The sequence below is a fragment of the Eptesicus fuscus genome, chromosome 22, assembly GCF_027574615.1.
Source record: "Eptesicus fuscus isolate TK198812 chromosome 22, DD_ASM_mEF_20220401, whole genome shotgun sequence".
In the NCBI taxonomy this organism is placed as follows: domain Eukaryota; kingdom Metazoa; phylum Chordata; class Mammalia; order Chiroptera; family Vespertilionidae; genus Eptesicus; species Eptesicus fuscus.
The window spans coordinates 14518474-14534448 of NC_072494.1; the positions used below are offsets into that span (position 1 = coordinate 14518474).

A 15975-nucleotide genomic window follows, 5' to 3' on the forward strand; every position below is an offset into this window, starting at 1 on the left:
GAAATAACGCATTTACATACGGTGGCTTAGCACTTGGTAGGGGTAGTAGGTGTTCTCTTATCTTCTGACTTTTCAGAGGGTGAGCACAGGCTTTTTGTAGTCAAAAGGAACAAATTTTCTTTACAACTACAGGTTAACATATCCGACTAGACCTCAACAAGGCCCTGCTCCAGAGAGCATTCCAGACTGGATCCTCTGACCTTCCTCCTTCTCACCTGACTCCCTGAGGATGCTGTAACACAGGTGTAATGCGTGGTTTATGTCAAGGTTTTCTGTTGAACACTGTCTTGGAAGGAAGGAAGGTACCTGTGTTTGTGCCCGTTGCTGAGTCACAAAGACTTGAATAGAATCCCTTCGGAGCAGTCTAAGGAAGAGGACGACAAACACTAACCCAAGGAGCACTGAGGTGGTTCCTAAGTCATAACCATATCTTTTCCCATTCCACCACTCACTTCTAGATTCAAGTGTTGGTATTTTTTATCTTAGAGACATTGCAGTCCCCAACATGGCCCAGACCTTAGTTTCTACAGTTTCAAAAACTATGGTCTATGAGACTAAATGAAACCAATGAGAATGGAGGTCTAAGAGTTCAAGAATTTCCTGAGATCATATCATTATTCTCCTGGCTTTGCTCAGGAATATGGTTATCCTAGCTCAAACAGAGGGCATTTGGCTCAGTTTAGAAAATTCACATGGGGCCCGGCTAAGGTGGCTCAGTAATTGAGCACCAACCTATGAACCAGGAGGTCAGGGTTCGATTCCCAGTCAGGGGACATGCCCAGGTTTGCGGGCTCAATCCCCAGTGTGGGGCCTGCAGGAGGCAGCCAATCAATGATTCTCTCTCATCGTTGATGTTTCTATCTTTCTCCTTCTCCCTTCCTCTCTGAAACAAATAAAAATATATTTTAAAAGAAGAAGAAAACTCAGATGGGAAAAGGCCATGTCCTATATCAGATTTGCAGGACCCTCATTTTCACAAGCCCAGGGCACAGAGGTAATCACACCTGTGGCTCTTGAGTCCACTTAATTCCTTATTGCCACTTATAACTCAAACTTAAAACAGAGGGGGAAAATGCGGTGGTGTGACCTGAGCTTTCACAGAACTGAAAGGAGAAGCAATAGCTCTATCATTGCTCTTTTCTCTACTCCCCATACTTGCCGATTGCTAATATTAGTATGTTTGTGCGGTCTTACATCTATTCTGGGTTTGGCTGCTGTGAGGGCCATGAGAATTTGCCTTGTAGACCTTCCTAATAAGTGGAGCTTAATTGACTTGAGGGCGGCAGCTGCAATGCTTTCAAATCATTCTCTAAGGCCATACCTCCCAATAGCAGAGCACACAGTGGGGATGCTAAGAAAGACCCATTCCTGAGAGACACAGGACTCTTAGTTGGATGAATTGGCATTGCTAATCAATACAAGGGCAAGAAATAAACAGCAGCCCACTCTTTGAAAGGATAATGACTGCTGTTGCTATGTGACCAAGAAGGGAGGGAGATTTGGGGCTGAGACAGTCTGCAGATGTCCTTAGGAAGGTGTCTTATCAGTATTTTTCCCATGCCTGTAAACCATGCTTAGTGTAAAAGTTATGAAGAGTTCAAAAAAGGCTTGTTTGAAGGGGAGGGGGGAAAGGAACTTTCTACTAATAATCCCTGAGTTGTAACCACAGCAGGGAGGAGGGGTATGTATGCAAGAATGTAGCTTTGAGAGTAACTTAAACAGAGGGGCTGTTTGAATCAGAGGAGCTAACTATCTTGGGGTTTAAACAGAGGGGCTGTTTGAATCAGAGGAGCTAACTATCTTGGGGTTTAATTACCAGGTGCTTCTCATAAATTGTGGAAGGCCACAGGAAAGAAAAAGAAGGGCCTTTTTTGTTCTGTCCTTACTTTATCTGCTTATTAAAACTCCCACTCCAAGACATGCTGAGCAGGAACATTCTAAAGGCAAATAAAAGGAAATTTCAGGTATGGTAAAAGGTGAAATAAAACTGCCCTTAAAACAGAATCCTCAAGACCAATGAGGGAGGAATTCTGAGATCATGCAATCTGCCTGGGCTGCCTCTAGGTCCTGCCCCGGGTGCTGGCCCTGAAATCCTGGTGGTTTGTTTTGGGTGATCTTCCCATGAACTCAACCATTCAATTCGGAAAGCATGCTCGGGGCCTGTGTGGAATGTTCAGTATTTTCAAACAGACAAATGCCTGAAGGCGTCAGCCTTTGCTAAGGTGCCTGCTAAAGCGTGAAAGTGTGATTGAAGTGTTGAACGGAATCGAACAAAATAAGCGACCACAGCAGGAACCGGGGGACACCAGAGAAGCTCCGAGACAAAACAGCTTGACAGAAAGCGCACAGGTCGGGCACATCGGAGCAGAGGGGAGGGAGGGCGTGGAGAGCGGTTTCTGGGTCGTTGGTCCAGACCCGAGAGCACCGACCTCCCTCGCGGCGCGGGTCCGAAGCCTGGGCGGCGTGGACTCAGTCGCATTATTTGTAACCCCACAATGACGGACACAATTTAATTTAAAAAGTATAAGGAAAGTGTTCAAAAAATACTATTTACAAACAAATGAAGCTTTCTGGATCCCCGGGACCTGTCTTACTAAAACCTTGGCTGAGGCTCTCCTGTTGTGCAAGAGACACAGAAGGCAAGTATTCCTTCTTGGGAGGTAAACGGGTGAGAGAGAGAGCATAGAAAGGAGCCAACGAGCTTTACTTTCAGCCTTTTAAGAATAACAAAGGCGTCCCTGGGTGGGCTCGAACCACCAACCTTTCGGTTAACAGCCGAACGCGCTAACCGATTGCGCCACAGAGACCCATGGGGATAGCGTTCTCAAGGCAACAAACATAGAACAGGCTCTCAGACACCGCTAGGTGGAGCCACCCCTGTTAGCGGACAGGCGTCCGTGCAGACTCTGAAACCGCTGAAGCCGAGACGGGTGGAGTCCACGGGGCATGCTGGCGGCCCGGCCTCGCCCCACTTCTGCTTCAGATGCCAGCGCCCCGGCACGCCCGGGCGGGAGGGAATCCAGACCACAGTGCGCGGGGGAGCTCCCACAGTTTCGTGCTGGAAAGGCAGAATCCCGGTGGCACTTCAGTTCCTGTTCCCAATTGTACTCATGTCCCTTCTGCACTTTGCTTAGTGTGTTATTGCTTTATCTCACTAACCAGATTCTATTCTGAAAATATTTTTTAAATATAGTCGTAAAGCACCATCCACTGCCAGGGTGCTGAGATGCAGAGAAAGCGAGCCAGCTTTTGACTTCCAAAATAAGCTCCCAAAGCGACTTTCAGAGGCAACTGATGTGAATGAAGCTTTTATTTATTTCTTTCTTTTAGATATTTTTTTAAGGAGGAAAATATTTTCTTAGAAATAAAAAATCAAGGACCTGAAGAAGGTCAAATGGATAAAAAAAGAAAGGAAAACTTGTCCATATAAATAGATTTAAGAAATAATAGATAAAAAAATTTTGTTATTTCATATATCTGTCTCAGCTTCTCCAAATTGAGATAATAATAAGAGTGACCACATATTGTTTTTTGTTCGTATTAAATGAGTCGAACTATTGAAAGTGCTTACAACAGTGCCTCCCAACTGGGTCTGTTGGGAAGACATGGAGGTGACAAGACATGGTGCCTGGCTTGGTGGAGGACACAGACAGCCCCACACGGTGCAGCAGGACACACACCCCCACAGGGAGGTCAGGCCCCGGGAGAGCAGGAGGGCCCAGAGGGAAGTGGGTGGGGGCCCAGCTGAGTCCCCGAAAGACAAGTGTTGGCAGGCGGGCAAGTGTGGAAGGGATGGCGATGGGGCCCCATTTACAGGAAAGAGCTCCGTCCTGGGTGTGTCCCAAGAGATCCCAGCAGGCCCGGCCCAGGCTGACGAAATCAGGACAGGCAGGCCGGCCTTGAAGAAATCCCCCCGGAAGGCGAGGAGGAGGTGAGGAGCGCTGGGCTGAGGTGCCCCTAGTACTCAATGGCCTGTGAAACCCAACTCGGTTCCAAAGAAAAGGGCAGGGAGAACCCCCCCTGGGCCCGGGGAGGGATGGCCTGGGTCTCTGGACATGAGGACGAGGCCCACGGGGATTCCAAGCAGGTTCCTGTATTCCTCCCTCCAACACGGCTGACCACCCACTGTGTGCTGACCCTGGGCCCGGCGGGAAGGCACGTCCCCGGCTCGGTGGAGGCCGCACACAGCACAGCAGCCCCACGCGGTGCAGCAGGACGCACACCTCCTCAGGGCGGTCAGGCCCCCGGAGGGCAGGAGGGCCCAGAGGGAAGTGGGTGGGGGCCCAGCTGAGTCCCCAAAGGCGAGTGTGGCTGACGGGCAAGTGTGGAAGGGATGGCGATGGGGCCCCACCAGGGAGGGAGCAGAGGGAAAATCCCCTTCAGAGCTTGACTGACCCGACACAAAGGCCCCCACTCAGCCCGCAGGGCGCTTCTGCCCTCTGTGAGACACAGACCCGGCTGGGAAAGAGCCAGCCAGGGCCCTTAAAGGACACCTCAACCCCCCAACCCCCCAGTCACCTGCACGGGGAGCAATGAGGATGACCGCCCATCATTCCCTTAAAACCCATTGTTTCTACCACAGTAACTGGGACGTGGGTTCCCAGACAATCCTCAGAGAAGAAACCCACCAAGATGAGCCCTCGCGGGGCCTGAGGCAGAGGAGCCCCTCCCAGAGGGATTCAAAGAAACACAGACAACACAGACAGGGCAGGGCAGGTCTCCGCGGGGAGGGGTCGGGGCCAGGGAGGACTTGGGTCCGTGAGTCACACGTAGCCCTGAGCTGGAGTAACGCCACGTCATCATCATGTTTTATTAGTAAAACCAGACCCAGCCCTCTTTCCTCCGGGAAGACTTCCCTGATTGACAGTCACCCACGTGCCACTCATCGCTCTTCCCCCTGACAGGCTGGATTGTGGGCTCTGCCCCGTCCCCGTCTCTGACTCAGCTGCACAAAACCCACCTCACGGTCTACCTCCCAGACTGGCCCTGACCCCGCCACCCAGGTAATGGCCAGCATCATCTTCCCGCTGTCCTGGCCCTTCCCAGGCGCTCCCTTCGCACGCTGATCCTTGGGGCTCTCACCCGGAGACAAGAGACCTTCAAACCAGGGTCCACGTCGAGTGCCTCTGCCCTCCTGTCCTGTCCCACCATGTAGGTGCCATGAGGGAGTGATCAGCATCTCGTGTCAGAGGGTCAGCTCCCCAAAGAGAAGACGCCCCTCTCTCAGAGGCTGAGAGCAGGGGCTGCCTCCCCCTCAGACAGGGCTCCTGGAGGCAGGGGCTGCCTCCCCCCTCAGACAGGGGCTCCTGGAGGCAGGGGCTGCCTCCCCCCTCAGACAGAGGCTGAGAGCAGGGGCTGCCTCCCCCTCAGACAGGGCTCCTGGAGGCAGGGGATCTCTCTCTCACCCAAAATAGATGACCCTCTATTTGGGGAATCCACACCTCCCCTCCTGGTCCCATCACTGACGCCCTAACCATGAAGACAGCGACACCAGAAACTGCTGTGAAGTTGCTTTATTCTCTTCCCTCCCAGGTGTCCTTACACACCCATGCACATGCGTGCACACACATTGGGCACACAGACACGCGTGGCAGAGCTCCGCTCGGCCGCCCCGGCTGGGCCGCGTGGCTCCCCGGGCAGGCCTGGGGGTGCCCTGCTCCCCTAGTAGAGGCTGTGCTGGGCGCAGTAGTGGGCGCACCGCTGCCGGTGGTACCGCAGGTGGTAGTCCCTCAGCAGCCGGCCCAGGACGTACAGGAACTCGTCAAAGCAGATCTGGTTGTCCTTGTCCTTGTCCGCCGCCCGGAACAGCTCGGTGACGAAGTACGGCTTCTTCCGGCCCTGAGGAGGGGGCCCAGGGTCAGCCAGCGCCCCGGCCCTGGGCCCTGGCAGAGGGGCAGCTCCACCGCCCGCTGGTGAAGAAACGGCGCGGGGAAACTGAGTGTGGCCCTGCCTGCCGGGGGCTCGCAGGAACACTCCTCACTCACTCGGAGGCCAGGACCCTGCGCGGCAGAACCAGGCAGAAGGGGCCCAGGGGGCCGGGCACCTGGACCGGGGCGCAGGGGGCAGGCAGAAGGTGCAGCCTGGGCGCCGCTTGCTGGCTGACCGGCTGGTGGCTGAGCAGGGCTGAGCGCCTGGCCCTCTGCTGGTGGCTGTAAGTCTGTCTCCCCAGCTGAACAGACACCCTCAGGGGCCGCCCAGCCTGGGCACCGCCCACCTGCCCTCAGGTCTGCATCTCTAGCACCATGGCAGGGCCGGCACCCAGTGGGTCAGATTTCCGCAGGGGGTGCCATCTGCCCAGGATTGTTCATGGCAACTGGCCTGTGTCCTAAGGAAAGGGCAGGATGGGGGAAGGCCAACGCCATGGGCCCCGGACTGTCCGGATGTCCCAGAGCAGTGGCCCTGAGGGCTAAGGCCTGGGGGTGGCGTAGGAGAGCAAAGGAGCATTCGAGGTGGAAGGGACGGCAGGGAGGAAGTCAAGGTCAGAGTGCAGGAGGAGACGGGACAGGCGAAGGTGAGGGAGCCCCGCCACAGGGCTGGCTGACACGACAGTGCACAGGCTTCCTGCCCGGGCAGCTCTCCCAGGCTTCCCTCACGCAGCCCACCTGGCCAGGCTGCCATCTCCGCCCTGTGCCCAGGGGCCTGCCCTGTGGGCCCCGTGCCCAGGTGACCAGGTTTCCCTAGAAACAGGGGACTCATCACAGTCACCCCGTCCCCCCTCTGTGACCTGGTGGCTGCGCTCCAATAAGCCCAGGACAAGACTCTCCTCTGATTTCCCCAAAGGGAGGCCAGGGAGACCTGCAGGGACTAGGGTGCTTGTCCTGGATGCAGCAGCCTTGGGTCACCCCGGGGGCATGGCACCGTGGCACCGAGGGCAGACACTCGAGTTGGCCTTGCAGTCCCCAGGGAGCCGGGTAATCACATGGCTGGTCCTGAAGGCAGAGAAGATTCCAGGCCTGAGCAGGTGGCTGAGCAGCCTAGATTCGGGGCTGGGCCCCTAGGCTGGTCTGAGACTTGGCCTGGGACAAGAGGGGGAGGGGAAGCTCCATGTCCTACCTGCCCACACCTAGTCCCTCCTGGCTTCCCCTTAACCCGACTATCCTCCCCAGCATGGGGGTGGGCAGGAGGAGGCTGTGCTTGACCCCAGGAGAAGGTTGGGCAGGGCCTAGGGGCAGGGGAAGCAAAACAAGCAGAGCACCACACGGCTTTGGGGTTAGGGTGGAGTTGCAGGGGTCAGTGATGCTTGGGCTGGAGCGGGGCCAGGCAGGGAGTTTCAGGAGGAAAAGCCGCCAGGGCCGTCCTCCCCGTGGCCGCTGATCCTGCCTCAGCACTCCCCTCCCCTCCCCTCCCCTAAGTTCCAGTGCTCCTGGGAGATGCTCCCTGTACAAAACCCTCACGTCAAACCCCACAACCCACCCTCTACTGCCCCCCACCTGCCCCCAGGCCCGCGCACCAGGCTCTCCATGAAGCGGGGCACGTTGTCCATGAGCAGGGCCTTCAGCTCCTCCAGGGACAGGGTCTCCACGTCCCCCTCCCGGGCCGCGTACTGGTGGTAGCTGTGGATGATTTGGAAGAGGGATTCCTCGACTGGCGTGTCCGTCATGGCAGCGGGGCCCCTCTGATGGCAGCGGGACAAGGGCCAAGTCCAGAGATGTGGAGGTGGAGCAGCGGGGGACAGTGGAGAAGCTGGGAAGAGAGAGCAGCACCTCCTCTGGGCCAGCCCAAGCCGCCTCTGCCCTTTGCTTCCTGCCGGCCTGGTCTCAGGGCCCCTCCCTGCCCATCCTCGGGGCCTCCAATTATGGCGGCCAGTGTTGTGACGCCTCACAGGTCCTTCGGCAGCACAGCTGAGCCTCACTGCATTCCTGAGATGACATCACACGCACTTGCTCCCTAAGATGAACGCAGCCAGTTTCAGGGACCCACCTGCCCTCAGAGCCTGATCTGAAGCATCTCAGACTCACACAAGGTCACAAGGTTATCCATCTCCCTGCCTCCCAGGGAGCTCACCCTCCCAGCTCATCCTCCCAGCTCACCCTCCCAGCTCACCCTCCCAGCTCACCCTCCCAGCTCATCCTCCCAGCTCACCCTCCCAGCTCATCCTCCCAGCTCACCCTCCCAGCTCCAGGGCTTGGGTGGGGCCACACCCACAACTCCAGTACACCTCCCTTGCATGTCCTACCTCAGTTGGTGAACCCCCAGACTCCACAGTCATGAAGGACATTCACTCACCCGACAACTATTTCTCGAGGCCCTGCCGTGTGCCAGGACTCTCCAGGCCACATGAGTAGGACACGTGGCCAGCTCACAGGGCGGAACGAGCGGAGGGGACAGTCACACACTGTGAACACTGCTAATTTAGTGGCACAAACAGGGCACCCAGGAAGGGACACCGTCTGCCTGGGGAGCTGAAGAAGCCTTCCTCAGGAGGCAGCGTTTAGGTGGATTGAAGAAAAGATGCTGCTGCGAGGAGAAGCATGGAGGGCCAGCACTCCAGATGGAGGGAGCCGCGTGGTCCAAGGCCTGGTTGGCCTCATACAGCTACCACCTGGGCCTCTGAGTGGCAGGTGAACTCCTCCCCCATCTCCAGCTTTCTGCCAGCCAGCCAGCCCTTCTATCCCGGCCTTGCATCTCCCCTGGGCGGGGCACGCAGCGGGTGAGTGAATCTCCCAGAAGGGGGCGCCAAAGGGCAGGTTATTGAACCCGAGATTAAGCCTCCACATCCCTGAAGGTTTGAGAGAAGCAGGTAAATACTGAAGCCAAACTTCTACCAGTTCACAGGGTGAGCCTTCATCTACCCAACATAATGATTTCCTCGGCAAATAAGTGGTTCATCAAATGAAATAAAAATGGCCCAGGTGTCTAAGAGGTAAAACAATTTGCAATGCCAAGCTACAGTCACAGAGAATTTATTGAATACCTTAGATTCAGCCATCATTCCCCTGGGAATTTATCCCAAGAAAGTAATTAAACAGCAATAAATCTGGTAAAAAAAAAAAAAAAAAAGCAAGGTGTTCACCACAGCAATGTCTATAGCCATATAGGGAAAATAAAACCTAGAAACCGTGTTGGCTCCGTGTTTGAGTGTCTACCTATGAACTAGTGGCTCATGGTTTGATTCCGGTCAGGGCACATGCCTGGGTTGCAGGTTTGAACCCCAGTGGGGAGCATGCAGGAGGCAGCCAATGAATGATTCTCTCTCATCACTGATGTTTCTCTCTCTCCCTCTCCCTTCCTCTCTGAAATCAATAAAAATATATTTTTTAAAAAACAACCTAGAAACCACCTAATTAAGGAATTTGGTGTGCCAATATGACCTTGGACAATTGCTAGATAATAATTTATCACTTAAAAATAATTCATTTTTGACACAGAGCTTGTTGGGGGTAGAGGTTTCATATTGTACCCCCTTCACCCTGCCTTTTTTTCAATCTGGGACAAAAACAACCCCTACCCTCCACCCCCCCCCCCCCCCCCACACACACTGTCCCAATACACAGTGATGATCTCCTTACAACTGTGGTGTAACTAGTCTTTTCATTAATACTGTACTCTGGACATCTGCTCACACACTAAGTCAATGTAGCCTGATTTTTAACGAGTGCATAGTGATCATTTATTTGCATGTATCAAAATTTGTTCTTTAATCCATTACCAGTAGCCATTTAAATTACGTTAGGTTCATACGATTCAAGGTTAATTCTTTCTTAACACTGACATTTCTTATCAGATTTTATTAAATATAATTTTATTTTATTAACATTTTATTATATTCTATTTGAAATACATTTTATTTTAACTGAATATTACAGAAACTACAATAAAATTTTAAGTATATCTAATATATATTAAACACAAAAATGTAAAAACTGCAATTAAAGGGGTGAGCAGCAAGGGAGAGCCCTCTCTGCCGTGGCAGCTGCCATGCTGCGGCCCAGGACCGGGGACCACAGGCCGAGCAGGAGCTGAAGGGAGTGGCCCACAAGCTGCAGGTGGCTCTTCTGCCTATTGAAGCTCAGGGAAGGCTGTGCCCGGAGCCTGCTCTGGCTCTGGAGACGCCACTGGAGGCGGCGTTGCCTCTTGAGGTCTTTTTTGCTCTTGCTCTGGAGCTGGTTCTGTGGATCCCAGAAGAGAACATGTTGTCACCATGACTGCCTCGGTGTGCCTTCTAGAGACAGAAACTCTGTCCTACCCATCGATGGAGTCCCCAGTCAAGAGCCCACCCCAGGAAGTCTTCCCGGACTGCAGGCCATGGGGATGGTGATCTGCTCCGGCTCTGCCCCTGGCCTCTAACAGCTCTTCTCTGTGTGGCCGAGCCCCATCTCCTCCCCACGCGCCCACATCACCCACCCCGAGTCCTCCTCACCCTCTGCCTCTGCCTCTGTGGGCTCACAGCACTCCAGCTCTGAAAGGAGCAGCTGGGCCTGGCGCTCCAGGTCTGAGCCTGGAAAATTGAGGTCGAGGTAGGCCAGCAGCATCACCAGGCAGGGAAATTCTGGGGGCTGGAAGAAATCCTCAGGGTACTGGTCCAGCCACATGCCCAGGATGGAGATGATGGCCCTGGGGAGAGACATGGGCCGCAGAGTCTGAGGCCTGGCCTTTCCTTCCACACTAACCTCCAGAGTAGCCCTGTGGGAGTCTGGGGTCCTGTGCCTCCTGCTCCTGCCCCCCTTCCATCTGGCAGAGGTCCACCTGGCCACCAGGGAGGGGCTGGCTGAAGCTCCGTAACTGAGAGCTCTTGATCAGTGGTGAGACCACCTGCCCCTTCTTCAGGGAAGCCTGGCAGTGTCCCTGCCCCCTTCCCGCCCCAATGTCAACTCCAGGAGGGCAGAAAAGGGTGGTGTCTGCTCTGCTCATTGCCCTCACTGGCACACAGTAGGGGCTCCATAAATAACTGATCAATAGAAGAAAAACAGGTCTCTGTTTCCAGCCCTGGCCTCGTAGAGATGTCCTAGCACCTCGAACTTTAGCTCCTGCACCTTCATGCTGCTAATTCACTAGGCGCTCCGTGTGCGTCTTCTCCTCCCACTGACACTCAACTCCCACAGGCCGGGAGCACCAGCCAAGCACCCATGTGGAGCTTCTGCCAGATTAGTGAGCAGGATGCACCCCACATCCCCTGTTCCAGGTCCCAGGGTGGGGGAGTGGATGCAGGGCCGGGTGGGGAGGGGATGGGGATGGATTTTCTGAGGGGCTGACTCTGTCCACTAACTTCCCAATGCTCTCCCACCACCCAAATCCACATCCAAAGCTCTCTAGGACTCCTTCCCTTTTTTCTAGGTAAAGTCCTCAGACCTGGGCCCTTTTGTAGAAATCCCACGATGTATGGGATGCAGGGTTCTGCCAGCACCTCCAATTCGTAGTCCCTATACTCCCCTCATGGTTCTGATCCAAAGCCCACTCACTTTTTCTGCTGGTCCACAGGCCCACCATCCTCTTCAGCATAGGGGAAGATGCAGCCATACCTAGAGGAGGCCAGGAGGACGTCACATCGACTGCCCTGTGGACACTACCTGCCTGTGAAGTCTAGTGTGACTCACTCCCGACTACAAGGAAGCTCTGGAAATAGGGTTGGGGTCTGCTCTGTGCGCTGGATTGTGGTCAGTGCCTAGAACATGCCTGCACCTGCCGATACATTTGCTGAATGAACGAGCCCCATCACAGGCATCTCAGTTAGCCGGCTGCTCCCCCCTGGGATTCCTGCTCTGGCTTCACCCAGGACAGAGAACCCTAATGAAATCTCCAATCTCCTTTTCAAATGAGAAAACAGCTCAGCCCAAGGCCCCGAGGAAAGTGAGGGATGAGGCAGAGGCTTCGTCATGAGGAAGAGAAAATGACCAATTAGCACAACCACCCCCCCCTGTCCCCCATCCCCCCCCCCCCCCCCCCCCCCCGGCGCAGACCTCTCCAGTGGCCAGGCACCCAGAGGGCACGTTACAGGGAGGACCCCATCAGGTTTCTATAATTATCCTATGAGTTTGCTCCTGGGTTCACCCCGCTGTTCTGAGGAGAGCACACAGACTCAAGGAGATGCGTGACCTGAAGACTCACAGCTAGCAAGTGCCCGGATGACCACTGCGCTGTGGAGGGGCAGGTGCTCACCTTGTCAGTAGTAGGTCCAACACCTGCTGGGAGGTGGCCAAAGTTCTGTAGTTCCAGAGAAAGGTGGGGACGAAGGCGGGGTCCCTGCCCAGGACGGCAGGCACCAGGTGCTCCACCAGCTTGCCCAGCCGGCGTGCCCGGGCGGTCTGCACCATACAGATTTTATTTGTTGATGCTTCTTGCCCCTGGGGTGGGACAGAGGAGGGACATGCAGTCAAAACAGCATCACGGACCACCAGGTGGGTTGGCAGCTGCAGCTCAGACCGAACCCCCAAGCCCTCAGTGACTGGGGGCAGGAGAGAAAATGTTCTTGGCATGAAAAGTAGAATTAGAGGAGGGGGACAATGAAGCACATCAGTATCTTAGGTCATATTTTGCTGGCTGAGGATGGACAGCACGTCCCTGTATTAACAGTGTCATCCTGGGATTTCTGACAAAGCAGCCCATGGTCAGATGAGAACACACAGGCTTTTCATGGGGTGGGAGGGGTCAGGAGATTAGGACATGTGAGATGTTCGGGGCAGCACCGTTGACATGGCAACAGAAGAGGATCACCTCCAGGCCCCACAGCAGTGAAGGGCTGGATTGCCATGGCAATTGGTCCCCTTCGGGGTATGATATACAGCCCTGGGAGACCCCAGCTCCTGACCTAGAGGGGCCACCGGGATATATTCCTCCGGGGCAGAAAGTGGCAAAGCAACAAGCCATGTGTCCTTTTGGGAAAAAACAACCTCACTAATCATGATGATGGGTAAGATTGACAGAGGCATGCAAGGATTGGCAGGCCAAACTTGGGTGTTAAAACAGGAAAATCTATAGAAAAATGCAAAAAAATCCTCTTGACTGAACATGAGGTGAAATGATATTCCTACAAACATGCACACAGTGACTTTGCTCCTGGGCAGGAGGGGCTGGACAAGGAGGGTGGGTTGGGGGAGAAGAGGGAAACCCAGATCCCTTTGGGAGCAGGACTCTAGGGAGGGGCTCAGGGGAGTAGCGGGGTGGCTTCTGGAACCCAGGCCCCTTTCACTACTGGGGCCTCTGCACTCACCTTGAGACCGAGCTGCACTCCTTTGGCAGCGTGGGGCCCCTGTGCCTCCTGCGGGAGAACCCCCTCAGTCAGCTCCTGTCTGACCTCCTGTCTGACCTCCGGTCTGACCTCCTGTGGGGCGCTCTGTAAAGACAGTGCCCCGCCGGCAGGCGGAAGGCCTCAGAGCCCGGTCTGTGCTTCGCAGACCCTGTGGTTCTTCCCACTCCAGACACACACACCACATTGTACTCACACCTCCACGAAGGACAGGAAAGACGTGACGGCCTGAGGGCCTAGGGCTCTCATTGGCACAGATGAAAGGCCCTCAGAAAGCCCCTCTCCACCCTGCCAGCCCTGTGCTGGCCGTGATCATGACAGCGTCACTAGGAGATGCCCCGCCCTGCAACCTGTTCCTGCCCAGGGGTCCTCCCTTCAGGTCCCTCTTCCCCCACATGAAGAGGAGGGGCTGGGGCTGCCCAGGGACGGCTCCCAGAGGGGGCCCGGCCTCAACTGGGCTGACAGGTTACCTGAGGGGATCGCCTGGAGAATGGCCAGAGACGCCGGGGATGAGGGTTAAACCAACGTCTCCAGAGTTTAGAAAAACTCCCACTGCGGGGTCTCCGGAAGCAAGAGCCCCGAGAACTGGAGAACCAGCAAGAGGACATCTTCAACTATCAAGTGTCTCTTGCCAAGTGAACTGGCTGTTGGGCTGTGGCTAGAATGTGGCTGCCTGGTAACGGGGGTTCTAAGTTCTTTAGGGAAGTGACCTCACTTCCTGTGATCCCCTTCCCTGAGTCCCCTCCTCAAATAACAGATATCCAACTAGTCCTTGGGGTTGCTGACTGCTCACACCCCTTCTCCATGGGATACATATCTGTCCCAACGACACCAACACGTGTTCCTCTACAGCCCCCTGGAAGGTCTGGGTGCAGCCAGGGTCCCAGATTTGAGGAGATAGACCTGGGTTCAGACTCAACCCCTCATTCTTTCTCCTTCTTGATCCTGGACAAGCCACCGTGCCTGTCAGGGCCTGTCTGTCTCCTGCCTGCACAATGGATTGTGCAGCACGTACGTCTTGGAAATAACGTCCAGGCACATGTGGCATAGCAGCTATCAAGTTGGAAGAGTGCTGTCATGTGTAAGAAGTGCCTCCTACCTGTTTTTGCTTTCTCTTGTCACCTCCTCTATGTCTGCTCTTAGTTTCCCGCCCATAGTCCTTACATCTAAAGCAGGGATGAGGAACCTGTTTTCCTGCCAAGGGCCATCTGGATAGTGATAACACCATTCAAGGGCCATACAACATGGTCACCTTAAAAATTAGCCTGTTGTATTTGGTCAAACATTTAATTAACTCACCCCTAACGCCTTGGCAGGGCCAGACCAAGTGATTTTGTGGGCTTTATATGGCCCACAGGCCGGACATTCCCCCCCGCCCCCTGATCTAGAGTGTGTGTGTGTGTGTGTGTGTGTGTGTGTACACTCACACACATGTCAGTGCTCACTTACTGAATCCCAGAAACAAAAGAAAAACAGTCCTCACATAAGCAGAAATAGGCAAGAGCTTCCAATATGTTAAGATTTCTAATGTTCAAACCAGCCCTATGGGACAGGTTGGAGCCTCTGCCTGGAAGGTCACAATCCTCCTGACCTCTGGACTCTGCCTGCCATGTACCTTGGCCAGTCTCCACCTCACTATGGGCCGCAATCATCCAGTGTAGAGTGAGATTCAAAACTGCATAAGCATGAGCTCTGCATAAAGGAGTCCCCCAGGTCCTCCACCCTGGTGGCTGTGGAGAGGAATGCACCCCATATTCCTGACTGGGCCTTTCCTCAGACAAGGACTGGCTAATCAGTGGTTCTCAACCTTTCTAATGCCGCGACCCTTTAATACAGTTCCTCATGTTGTAGTGACCCCCAACCATAAAATTATTTTCGTTGCTACTTCATAACTGTAATTTTGCTACTGTTATGAATCGTAATGTAAATATCTGTGTTTTCCGATGGTCTTAGGCGACCCTGCTCGCTGTTCTCAACCTGTGGGTCGCTGCTATAGAGGTTGAGAACCGCTGCTGTAGAGCCTAAGACCATCGGAAAACACAGATATTTACATTACGATTCATAACAGTAGCAAAATTACAGTTATGAAGTAGCAACGAAAATAATTTTATGGTTGGGGGTCACCACAACATGAGGAACCGTATTAAAGGGTCGCGGCATTAGGAAGGTTGAGATCCACTGGGCTAAATGCTCGTCTGGACTGCCAGATGCTCACCCTCGCCCCTGTGCCATCTCCATGGCTGTACACGGTTCCATCAGCACAGTCTTTTCCAGAGCCCCCGAGAAAGCCTGGGTGCAGCCAGGACCCCAACTGTGAGGACACCACTGTCTCTGTGATTCTGGGCAGAGCATGGGCCTTTCAGAACCGTCCACGTCTCCCCCAGTGGCTCCCCACGACTCACACCTCCTGGTGGACACATCCTCCTGTGATGTGGATGGTGCCCTTCCCTTAAGAGTGGACTCCATTAGTGACTCCCTAGGAGACAGCAAAGTGATCCAAGGTCACTTCCAAGATTTGATTATAAAATATCAATGCCTAACCACTTGCTCACTCTGATCCGGGTTCTCTGTCTCTCTCTCTCAGGGCCCTCATTCTGGGGACTCAGCCTCTGTGCTGTGAGTTGCTGTCTGAAGAGACCCACATGGCCCAGCACCGAGGGGAAGTCAGGCCTTCAATCCGAGCTGAATCCTGCCAAGACTCCCCGGATGAGCTCAGATCCTGAGTGAAACAGATCCTGCCTCAGTTGAGACCGCAGCCCCAACCTCCTGAGAATCGCTGGCAGAAGTACTCC

The 15975-nt window shown here is 54.5% G+C and overlaps 1 protein-coding gene and 1 non-coding gene across 2 annotated transcripts; both read right to left on the bottom strand.

The window, feature by feature from the left end:
* Positions 1 to 2733: 2733 nt before the first annotated feature.
* TRNAN-GUU (transfer RNA asparagine (anticodon GUU)) lies at positions 2734 to 2807 on the bottom strand. Its single transcript has one exon. It is a non-coding gene; the product is annotated as a tRNA-Asn (tRNA).
* A 2691-nt stretch (positions 2808 to 5498) lies between these two features.
* On the bottom strand, positions 5499 to 8033 carry LOC114227824 (protein S100-A15A). Its single transcript, XM_054711566.1, has 2 exons — positions 7451 to 8033; positions 5499 to 5838 (listed from the first exon to the last, which is right to left on the bottom strand). Exons 1-2 carry the CDS (start codon positions 7598 to 7600, stop codon positions 5662 to 5664), a joined length of 327 nt encoding a protein of 108 aa, XP_054567541.1. The 5' UTR covers positions 7601 to 8033; the 3' UTR covers positions 5499 to 5661.
* Positions 8034 to 15975: the final 7942 nt, after the last annotated feature.